The sequence below is a fragment of the Neovison vison genome, chromosome 3 (genome assembly GCF_020171115.1).
Source record: "Neovison vison isolate M4711 chromosome 3, ASM_NN_V1, whole genome shotgun sequence".
NCBI classification, from domain to species: Eukaryota; Metazoa; Chordata; class Mammalia; order Carnivora; family Mustelidae; genus Neogale; species Neogale vison.
The window spans coordinates 29,695,793-29,706,678 of record NC_058093.1 but is presented as its reverse complement, the minus strand read 5'-3'; the positions used below and the strand labels follow the sequence as shown (position 1 = coordinate 29,706,678).

The window sequence follows — 10,886 nt, the reverse complement described above, 5'->3', positions numbered from 1 at the left end:
GCTGGGAGCCTTGGGGGCTTTCCTCCCATGCAGAGCGGGCGCAAGAGGCTAAAGGCAGTGGGAGGGGGAGATTTACCAGGGCTCCAGATTCATTATTCATGAGCCCGCAGCAACGACTCCAATTTAAATGCTAATGTGGGGGGGCCTGACTCAGCTCCCGCCCCCTCCGCCCTCACCCCAGCCCAGGCACAAGCGGGAGTCCATGCTGGCTCCAAGGTCCACCCGGGTTTATTAGGGACCGAAGAGGGAGGCCAGGAGTCCCCCAGCCACCCACGTTGCGCCTGGCACGTGAAGATCCTGCCTGCCTTCCTCTGGTCCTTTTGGACAGAGGCCGACCCTGCAGGAAGGAGCCTTGAGGGAAGCAGGTAGGAGTTGGGAGTTGGGGGGGGTGCCTTCTGGGAGTCCCCCTCAGAGGATGATCTGGTTGGTGAAGCTGCGGCTCAGCTCCTTGTGTGGCAGAACAATCGAGTTCAGGATGAGCACCTCAGCAGGGATCCGGACGCGGCAGCCTGCAACCGGCAACGAGAGCACCCAGAGGAGGAAGCCCCCCGGAAGAAGCCGTGGGGAAGGGAGGCCAGAGGCAAGGAGCTGGGGCCACGGCCACCCGGGAGGCATCCCTCCCTGCCCATCTGCGCCCTGGCCTCAGACTCCCAGTGACTCACAACAACAGGGCCTGGCACACAGCAAGCACTTTGTAAATGTTTGCTAAAGGAATAAACACGAGCATACATACACATGCACGCACACGTACACACACACACGTGTGTCCCATCCCCAGAGGGCAAGGCCATCACCCGTGGAGGTTTTCCCCAGCCCTAGTCCCCGAGGAAGCCATACCTAGGATGGTGATGGCAGGCAGCAGCTTCCCGTCCTTGAAGAGGCTCTCACTGTCCATGTGTGCTCGGGGGTCGTTGGGATTGGGGTCATTGGGAGTACCCTCCACACGGGCCCAGCGCCCCACAGTGCTCCCCCAGCCCACAATGGTGTGCAGGACACACGTGTGCTCCTGCCAAACACGACAGTGTGCGGTGAGGGAGGAGAAGGGCCCAGATGCTGAGCCCACAGGGGCCACCCCCTCCCAGCCAGCCACAGGGTGCCTACCTGCAGCGTGGCCCCATGGAGGACAATGCTCTCGCGGAGCCGCACGCCCTCGCCCACGGTCACCCCCTCCCCGATGGAGACATTGGGGCCCAGCTGTGGAGAGGAACAGATACCATAAGCCCTGGGGGCCTTGGAGAAACCGGAATCCAGCCCCTTCTAGAACAGGTAAGGGGGAAGGGACCTGCTTGAGCCTGCACAATGGGTGGCCACAAAGCAGAGCCCCACCTTCTGAGCTCAGAAGTTCTCTGCGTCATCCCACCCATCCTGCCAGCCTGGCCCCCCACTTACCACGGCTGATGGGGCCACCTTAGCTGTGGGGTGGATGTAAACGTTTCCTAGAAGCAGAAGAGAAGACCTGGGGGCAGCTACCCCACACCATACCTGGTTGTGGGGGGCGGGGCAGGGACTGGGGCTTCACCTCTGAATCTGAGGTCAGTAGTCCTGGCTCAGAGGGCACAGGGGGCTGGGGTTGGAGGCAAAGATGAGGAAGGGAGCAGGGGGACATACCTCGGATTCGTGGACCCCCGGGAGTGTGCTTGGCCAGGCGTTCTGGGTGAGTGAGCTGGTACTGACCCAGGTAGAGGCGGGAGGCATAGAGGGCTGAGCTGGGGGAGCCACAAAGGGGGATGGGGGATTCAGGGGCCAGCAGGTGCCGACCCCCCACAAATCTCAGCTCCCAGGTGCCCCAGCCACCTCATGAGGCATACCCTGCGGACTTGATCTGGCTCCAGATCCCGTCAGTGAGGTGCACATAGATCTGGCCCTGCCCAGCCAGGGCGGAGAACACGTCCTGCTCTAGGCGGATGGTGCCTGCCCCTGGCCACAGGCCTGAGGAGTCCTCCCTGGCAGAGAGGAGACGCAGACATCAGCTCCCCAGCTGAGCCCGCCCAGAAGGCCAACGCGGTGTCTCAGGGATAGAGATCCCAGGGAATCCCACTCTCCAGGCCTAGCTAGATCTTCTCCAAAGGGACGCTCATGTCCCAGGAAGCGCTGCCAGTACCCTCCTTACCCACATCATCCTCCCACCCCCACCTGGGGTGTGATCCCAGGGGACCCCCAGGCATGGACCGATCCCCCATCTCTGCCCCAGGCCCAGGGAGTTTGCCTGGGTGTAGCTTCCCCCCCATTTCCCTCTCCTCCCCATCCACTCCTACAAACCCCACCTCGGGACACCCTCCCTCTCACAGGATGGAATGAAACACAGACACTCACCCCAGAGGAAGACAGCTGGTGAGGGCAGAGACAGTCACAGAAAGAGAGGGAGAGAGAGAGATGGTAGAGATGCCAACTTAGCAGAAACAGACAGAGGCCAGAAGAGATGGAGAGAGAAGCAGAGATGGATGGGAGTGAGCGGAGCATGAGACAGGGAGCCAGGTGCGGAGGAGGGAGTGAAGGCCAGGACCCGGGGACAGGGATGGGGCGGGGGCCCCTATCAGGTCCAGGGCCTTACAGGGATGACCTGGGGAGGGGATTGTGGCCAGCAGGGCTCTATGTGGTATGCTCTGAGGGGAGCCTCAGCCCGACAGTGAGTGTGTGTGTGTGTGTGTGTGTGTGTGTCTCTCTCTCTCTCTCTCTGCATGTCTCTGCACCCAAGTGTGTGTGCGCCCAAGTGTGCGTGTTGCCGTCTGTTCCAAAAGACATCTCCGGGACACTCAGGGCTGGAGAGAAATGGACCAGAAGGGGAGTGGGCAGGCAGTGACAGAGGAGGAACTGGGATGGATAAGGAAGAGGGACAGAATGAGGTTAGAAGGGGAGGGGACTGGGAAGGCTTGGCTAGGGATGACAAGTGGAAAGGAAAAGGGAGGAGGAAGGTGAGCAGGTGAAGAGCCTGCAGAGCCTGGGGGTGGGGGTGTGCTCTGTGACTGGGGGACTTGGGGTTACAGGGCCATGGGGCCCGCCTCACAGTTGCCCATCCTGCTGGTTACGCTGGAAGACATCCCGAAGGGGCTTCAGGGCTTCCGGGGAGAAGAGGTAGATGCCACAGTTGATGATGTCACTAACAAAGGTGCTGGGCTTCTCCACATAGTGCAGGACCTGAGGACAGAACAGGCTGGGTCCAGCAGAGGGGCCCCCTCGCCACCCCTCCACCCTCCACTAATGCCACCATCCCCTAAGACCTACTGACCACCAGCTATTCCCTGCTGCTAGGATGGTCTTCCTAAAATGCAGAGTTCCTGCCCTTTACCTTCACAACAAATCCCAATGGCATGCCTTTTCCCTCCTCATTGTCCCCACCTCCCAGCACCCCCAGCACACAATTCACTGCCCTTGCATGCCTGTGCCTGGAATGCCCTTTCCCAGCAATTCATCTGGAAAACTCAGCTTTCAAAACCCGGTCGACCTTGCCACTTCCTCCGTGAACCTGTGTTTGTCCCGCACTATGCAGACCTTCTCAGGTCTGGGCACCCCTGGCTTCTGGCCACACGTCACTGTGGCCCTTGTGTCATTTGCCATGGTTGATTTCTGACTGTCCTTCCCACTGTGTGTGTGTGTTGGGGTGGGGGGTGTTCCTGAGTGGCAGGGATTCTATTTCTTTGGCTCTGTTTCTTTCATATCTAGCTAGTGCCTAGTAGAAAACTTAAAAAAAAAAAATTGCACATATCTATGTGTGCATGCCTGTTTTTTCTTTTAAAATTTTATTTATTTATTTTTAAAAGATTTTATTTATTTATTTGACTGACAGAGATCACAAATAGACAGAGAGGCAGGCAGAGAGAGAGAGAGAAGCAGGCCCCCTGCCAAGCAGAGAGCCCGATGCAGGGCTCGATCCCAGGACTCGGGATCATGACCTGAGCTGAAGGCAGAGGATTTAACCCACTGAGCCACCCAGGCGCCCCCTAAAATTTTATTTATTTATTTGTCAGAGAGAGAGAGAGAGAGATGGCACAAGCAGAGGGAGCGGCAGGCAGAGGGAGAAGCAGACTCCCTGCTGAGCAAGGAGCCTGGTGTGGGACTCGATCTCAGAACCCTGGGATCATGACCTGAACCGCAGGCAGCTGCTTAACCGACTGAGCCCACAAGCGCCCCTGCGTGTGCCTGTTTTAAGTGTATTTTTGATACTAATGCTTGAACAAATAAGAGGGCTGTATGAAAGTGGAGCTCAGGGTAGGGAGTTTCACAAACTAGGACTGAGACCCTCTACCTGGCCATCCCACTCCCACCTCAGGAATGCCAGAGGCCCCATACTGTTTCCTGCCTCTGTGCCCTTGCTTAGCCTATTCCCTCCACCAGCAACGCCTTCCTGTCTCCTTCATCTCCATGAATTTAACCCAGCTCTGACCCTGCCTCCTTCAGGGAGCTCTCCCTGCCCCCACCCAGGCAAGGCTGCGGTGGGCCTCCTTTCATGTTCCCACAGAACACCACACGGAACACCATACAGCTGTCGGGGTGCTGCACCCATGGAAATTAACTCTTAGTCTCTGCTCTTTGTCAGTCTCCCTAGAATGGAAGATGAACAGCCAAGGGTATGCCCCACCTGACTGACAGCACTGGAGCCCACCCAATAGCATTCTAGCATTCTCTAGAGGCAGAGGGGAGCGAGCATGATGATACAGAGTAAGAACCCAGCCAGCCCTGTCTCTGCTCTCACCTCGTGTGTCTGTGGGTTCTCTACAATACAGCCGTAGTTGAGGGACTGTGTCCTGTTAGCCTGAAAGACAGACACACCAAAACAATGACCCGCCTGCTCCAGGGCGGTGAGGTCTGTTTTCTCTTTTTTTCTTTCTCTCCCCTGTAGCACCTGGCACGTATTTCCGCCACTGACAGGCCTTCAGCGGGGGAGAACTGACAGCGGCCCTCCCCCTCCTTCCTTCTGAGCAGCCAAAGGGCTCAGGTCTCTTCCGCCACCACCTCCTCTGCTACTTGCTGGGATTTCTGGCACATTCCCCTGTTGATGCCCGTTCCCTCTAGCTCTCTGGGCTGCCTCTGCCTCTTCGACACTCTGCATTCCAGGAACTTCTCTGGATCACCCCCCTTTACCCCCTCCAGCCCTCCCGGCCCCCTCACCGTGGTGCCAAGGAGCAAGAAAGGGTGAGGCTGGTGTCTATAGGAATCCAACATAGCAGTCAAGGGGAAGTCGGAGCAGACATCAGCGTTGAGCACAAAGAAGGCCTCGGGGCCCCCGGCCAGGATCTGGTCCCGGAAATGGTAGAGACCACCTCCTGTGCCCAGGGGCACAAATTCCTGCAGGTACCTGTCCCCGGGAACCCCAAAGCCGGCTCAGTGAGATGAGAGGAGGCAGAGAGCATGAGCCTGGGCACTTGACTCCTCCTGCTCCCAGAAATACACCTGCCTGAGGCCAATATCCTCAAGGATTCAGAGATTCCCAAATAAGACCCCTCCTAATATATAAGGGCAAAGTCTGCCGAATGCTGACTCAACCCACTCACAAGAACTCTGAGGCCTTGGGCACTGCTCCCACGCCCCACACACCCCATAGCCCCCATACTGCACAGACACCTGATGGGGAGGTTAAACTCCTGCTGAGCAGCCTCTAGAAATCGGGTAAGGGCCTCGTCAGGCTGGTAGAAGCCAATGAGCAGAATCTCCTGCATCCCAGGGACCTGAGAACAAGGGAAGAGGTTGGGAGGAAAAAAGAACATATCCGATAGGACAGAATACAGGCCCAGGAGTTCAGAGGCCAGAGCTTTGGTCTCAGCTGTGGGGCTCCTACGCACTCACTTTACCACTCTGGTCTGTGTTCTCCTCCAGACAAAAAGAAACCTAGAGGAAGTCTGTCCCTGTTCTTTCAATCTTATATGATTCTCTTGTTCGCCCACCCCATCCCCACATCTGAGGATCACCCTAGCTTTGAAAGATCCTGCCTACCAAGCTGCATGGAAAGATCATCCATTCATTTTCTCCCATATTTATTATCTGTCGGTCTGAGCTTGAGATCAGTGTGAGATAAGGGTACCATTTATCAAGTGCCTACATTGCACTAGGCACTTCACCACATCATCTCTTAAGTCCTGCCATCCCCCCAAAGCAGGCTTAATCACCCCATTCGACCAGTAAGAAAACTAAGGCTCAGAAAGGGTGAGGAATTTACTCAAGTCCTTAGACTCAGCAGGCAGAGACTGGATTCAGGTAAAACCTTGCCTGTCCTGATGCCAAAAGCAATAAAGAAATTAGCTCCACAGTGAGCAAGGGTTTGAGTTCCATGCTTTGCTATCATTCAGGTTCCTCGGACTATAGCTTTAAATGGTCTCGAAGATTCCTGCCTGATCTTGCATTCCATGCTTTAAAAATAGGAGTGAAGTCTGAACAAGAAGAGGCCAGATGAGAAACCAGATTAGCGAAGTGAGCAGGGCAGCTGCACTGCACAGCTCCGAGGGACACCATTCACGCTGTCATTTATAAATGGTAGTCCCTGGAGTTATGCCTGGTCCGAACACGACGGGGTTGGAGGGGGAATAGAGCATGAAGGAGATGAACAGGAAGCTAGGTGGGAGGGGGAACCTCTGGGGTTACCTGGGCACAGGCCTCAATGTGATGCTGGATCATAGGGACCCCCGCTACTGGAAACAGGGGTTTGGGCACCTCAAAAGACAAAGGCCTGAAGCGGGTCCCTGAGAGAGAAGAGAGAAGCACATTTTAGCTTCCTGCTTCCCTCTTCCTCCATTCCCCAGTCAGTCCAGCCCAACCTCCCTACCCCTTTCCCTGGGTTCCTCACCCTTTTGAGGGCCTCCAATCAGGATCACAGCTTTGAGCATGATGGCAACTGCTACCTAAACTTCAAATCCCAACAGAGAAATCCGGCTCAGATCTCACACCCCGGGCCCAAAAACCCCACTCACATCCCAAGCAAACCCCAAACCCCAAATAGCAACACTTAGCCCTCTCACAGGATGTAAATCCGAAATTCAATAGAGTCCCTCCTTGGACACATCTCACAAATCCCATACATCTGAAACCCCAACCCAGATTCCAACCAGCCTTAAAACCCCACAGTGATTTCTGCTAAATCCTGAAATCCACACCCCATCATTTGATCCATCAGACTTCCTTCTGGCCATAAACACATTCAGCAAACTCAGAAACTCAGCAACAGACCTTAGACCCCAAACCCATTGATTCCCAACTGTTCCATTCTTATGCTACAGATGTTAAGCCCCAGATCCCAGCAGTGAACCCTGAATACTGAATCTCAAATCCTGAGTGAGCCCCACTATTTAACTGCAATTCTAAGAATGAATCCTAAGTAATAACGTATCTGGTGAATCCCAAGTCCAAGCAAAAAACCCCCTATATGCTGAATTTGAATCCTAAAACTAACCTTTAAGTGATGAACCCTGAATCATTCCCTTGGCATCTCAAACACGGAATTTACCTCCCCCTGGGTCCCAATACTGGAGACAAGTCTGGAAACTCAAGTCGAAGCAATGATTGCTGACCCTCTGAACGCCACAACTGACTCTGTCTAATAAACCCTAGCCTTGCGTAGCCAGGAGATTGTGGGACCAACACAAGGGCAGACCTCTGAAGGGCCAGCCGGGACCTCCGAGCAGCCCTCGGTGTAGGGGCCGTCTCCTGCCCTCTACCCCTTTCGCCACCCCTCCATCAGCAACCTTTACCACTAGCTCCCTTTATTCCAGCTCTGTCGCCCGCTACTGCTTGCTCCTTCCGCGCACGTGTCTTCTCGCGACTCGCGAGAACTCTTCCGCGGAGTATGCCGGGAATAGTAGTTCTTACGATTCCGTCGTTTCCCATAGCCCTCTCCTCTATCCGCCCCTCCCACCCCCACCCCCCCCACGCCCGCTTGTTTCTAACTACAGGAGAGGAGGGAGGTGGGACTTATGGGAGAACAAGAGGCAGGGCCAAGGGATCTAGGCGGAGCTAAAGAGAAGAAGGGTGGGGCCTAAGAGGCAGAGGAGGGAAGCTGAGATTAGGACTTTGCACTGTCGGGACTGGGCCCCAGAGTAGCGGCCAAGGGAGGAGCAGGGTCCCAGGAAGACGCGGGCCTAGAGACGGGAGGAGGTGCGGCTAGCCGTGAAATGGGCGTGGCGAGGGCGCAGACCGCGGCGAGTGGGTGGGGCCTGAGGTAGACGGAAAGGAGGAGGCGGAGTCTTGAGCTCCTGGCGCGGTCCCGCGGGGAAATGAAGGAGCTCCGTAGGGTGAGAGAAAGCCTATCTCAGATTTACAGTCTGTAACGTAAAGCACTAAACCAGGCACTCTCCAAACATTCCCACCCCCACATACTGTGACCTTAGTGTGTGGGTCTGGAGTAAGCGTGGGTGCGAGTGCAGGGGAGAAGAAACGGCGTCCCCAAAGACCAGAACACGCGGAGGGTCAGAAAGAGCAGTTTTATTAAGCAAGATGGGGGGGGGGAGGGTCGTCGGTCCCACGCACCCCAGGGCTTGGAGCCAGGGCGTAAGATCCGAGCGTTCCTTTCAGGCCACATCCACGCGAGCAAAGCTCTGGTCCATGCCCAGGCTGTTCTCCACGTACACCTCGTACTTGCCGCTGTCCTGGGCCGTGGCCCGGCGAATGGTCAGCGTCGTGGTGGTACTGCCGATCTCGAAGAACACCCTGGCAGGGAGAGGGGGAGCGGGGAGGGCGGCCGGCGGTCAGGTTACAGGCTCCCGGGGCCAGGCTGGTTAGCCAGCTCTGGTCCTCGCTTCGCGTTCCCCGCTCCCGGCCCACTCCCGCCGGGGTTCTGGGCCCTCTTCCGCCCCAGCGGCAGGTCCCCGCCCTCGCCTGTCATCCTCCTCGATGTCCTCCCCGTCCTTGGTCCAGCCGACGTCAGGCGCAGGCTCGCCCATGATCTCCGCGGTCAGCGTCACGGTGGCGCCTTTGCGTGCCTTAGTGTTATCTGGTCCCTTTTGAATCTTCGCAGGGACTAGAAGAAGGGAAAGGGCCATGCGACCCGGGGAGGGTCCTTAGGGGTGAGGCGGAGCAGGGGCATCACGTACCCAGATAATACCCGGCCCTAAATATGAGATATATTTAAGCCCATAGTGGGACGTTGAGCAAGTCTACCCTCTTTGGGGCTTCATTTCCTCCGCTGTTAAACCGGACTAATAGCTGGCCCTGCTCCTTCCCACGGTGGGATGGGGGATCAAAAGAAATACGCTGAGTGAAAGATCGGGAGCGTTTACACATCTCAGTGCCTTGGATGGACATAGTTCCGAGCAGTGAACACGGCCCTGGGGAGGAGCCAGAAGACCTGGGCCCTAACCCTGGCTCTGCCTCTGGCTCGCTGTGACCTTGGGGCGCTGGAGTGGAGTGACTAGAGCCCAAAGCGGACTTCTCGGTCTGGGGTGGGGGCGGGTGAGGGCGGGATCTTGAGGCAGGAAGGGCTAGCCAGCCCGCGCGCCGCTGCGCCCCAGGCTGTGTCCTCAACCCCATCGGGACTCGGCCAGGCCCAGCGGTGGGCGCTCGCTGGAGGGACCCGGCTGCGGCGCCGGGAGGCGGTGCTGCTCTTCGCGGTGGCGCCGCACGGGGAACGCGCGTACCTTCCACGAGGATGCGCGCCGAGTCAGAGCACTGGCCGAAGGGGTTGGTTACGTTGATGCTGTACTGGCCCAGGTCTGCCAGCTCGCCGTCGCGCACCACCAGGGCGACCACGTCAGGGTCCTCGAAGACGTAGCGATACTTGGGCCCGTCGCGCAGCTCCTTGCCGTCTTTGCTCCAGCGGATGAAGGGGTCCGGAAAAGCCGAAATGCGGCAAGTCAGCTTGGCCGCGCTGCCCTCGATCAGCACCACGTCCTTCAGCGGCTCCAGCACTCGTGGCGGCCCCTTCTCGCGAAGCTCCTTCCGGGACCTATCCGAGAGCCGGGTCAGGGCCCAGAGTTCCCACGACGCGGATCTGGACCGCCAGTACCTAATCCCCTGCCCCCGCCCCCTCGGCTCGCTAAACTTCAATTGAGCCGGCAGGGGGGGGGGCGCTGTTCTTGAACTGTTACCCTGATGAAATGATTTGATCTTGTGGGCCACCTTTCCACACCTCGTCAAACTCTCTCCCCTAAGTCCAGTGACCCCAGCAGTCCATAACACTGCTCAGCTCCCCCCCACGCCCACGCTGCAGGACAGGGCAATTTCTGCAGCTCCTGCTCCCCTCCTCCTGAGGGCTCCGGGCTCCCCCTCACCTATGGCCCCGGTAAGAGGCCTGGATGCGAATGGCCGCGCTCTGGACCTGGGGGTCGTTGATATCCAGGGTACATCCCGGAGGTGGGGCTGCAGCCGCTGTTTTTTTGGCGGAAGTTGCCTTGGACATCTGGGGAGTGCAAAACAAACATGAGGTCTAGGCTGACATAGAGACTTTGACTTTCAGCCTTTCTCCCCTGTCAGTTCAAAACATCCTGGGGATGGGAGTGTCTGGGACTGGTCTGAGAATAGGGACTCACCGTGGGCGGGTCGACCTGGCGGCTTGAGTCCACTAGCTGGATAGCAGGTGGGACAGAGCCCTTCTGGAAGGCACAGTAGGGGCAGGGGCAGGTGCTCAGCCCAGGGCCCTGGTTTTATACATCGCTCTCCTCCTTGCCTTGTTTGGCCTGGTTGCCCCAAGCCCCCCGGGGACCCCAGCCCCGCCCCCTGACCTAAGCAGGCTCCTTATTTAGCCTGAGGATGTTTGGGATGCTGGCTCAGCCGCTGGGGCAGGCCCGGGGGGGAAACCCGAGCAGCTCGGGGGTGCACTTCATGTCAGCACCAGGACAGCTGGGCAGCTGGATCCGGCCCCATCCCCTCCCAGGGCAGGGGGTAACCCTCCCACTCCTGGTATCAGACAAGGGCCCAGGCTGGCAAGAGACTCAGCTCCCCACTGGGGCAGCTTTGTGCTCTGGTCA

The 10,886-nt window shown here is 57.7% G+C and overlaps 2 protein-coding genes across 9 annotated transcripts; both read right to left on the bottom strand.

Annotated features, from left to right (window-relative positions):
• Positions 1-205: 205 nt before the first annotated feature.
• On the bottom strand, positions 206-7,763 carry GMPPA (GDP-mannose pyrophosphorylase A). 8 transcript variants are annotated; one of them, XM_044241668.1, is made up of 13 exons: positions 7,677-7,763; positions 6,776-6,835; positions 6,574-6,671; positions 5,560-5,663; positions 5,107-5,293; positions 4,691-4,750; positions 3,005-3,135; positions 1,809-1,943; positions 1,609-1,706; positions 1,390-1,436; positions 1,102-1,194; positions 838-1,006; positions 206-509 (listed from the first exon to the last, which is right to left on the bottom strand). In XM_044241668.1, exons 2-13 carry the CDS (start codon positions 6,813-6,815, stop codon positions 409-411), a joined length of 1,263 nt encoding a protein of 420 aa, XP_044097603.1. In that variant the 5' UTR covers positions 6,816-6,835; positions 7,677-7,763; the 3' UTR covers positions 206-408. The 8 variants fall into 8 exon arrangements, with proteins under 8 accessions (XP_044097603.1, XP_044097606.1, XP_044097607.1 ...); XM_044241671.1 differs by having other exon boundaries at positions 7,671-7,760; XM_044241672.1 differs by having other exon boundaries at positions 6,776-6,830; positions 7,677-7,759.
• Positions 7,764-8,431: 668 nt separating this feature from the next.
• Positions 8,432-10,318, bottom strand: SPEGNB (SPEG neighbor). Its single transcript, XM_044240853.1, has 4 exons — positions 10,191-10,318; positions 9,558-9,865; positions 8,800-8,941; positions 8,432-8,631 (listed from the first exon to the last, which is right to left on the bottom strand). The coding sequence occupies exons 1-4, from the start codon at positions 10,316-10,318 to the stop codon at positions 8,493-8,495; spliced, it is 717 nt and encodes a 238-aa protein (XP_044096788.1). The 3' UTR covers positions 8,432-8,492.
• Positions 10,319-10,886: the final 568 nt, after the last annotated feature.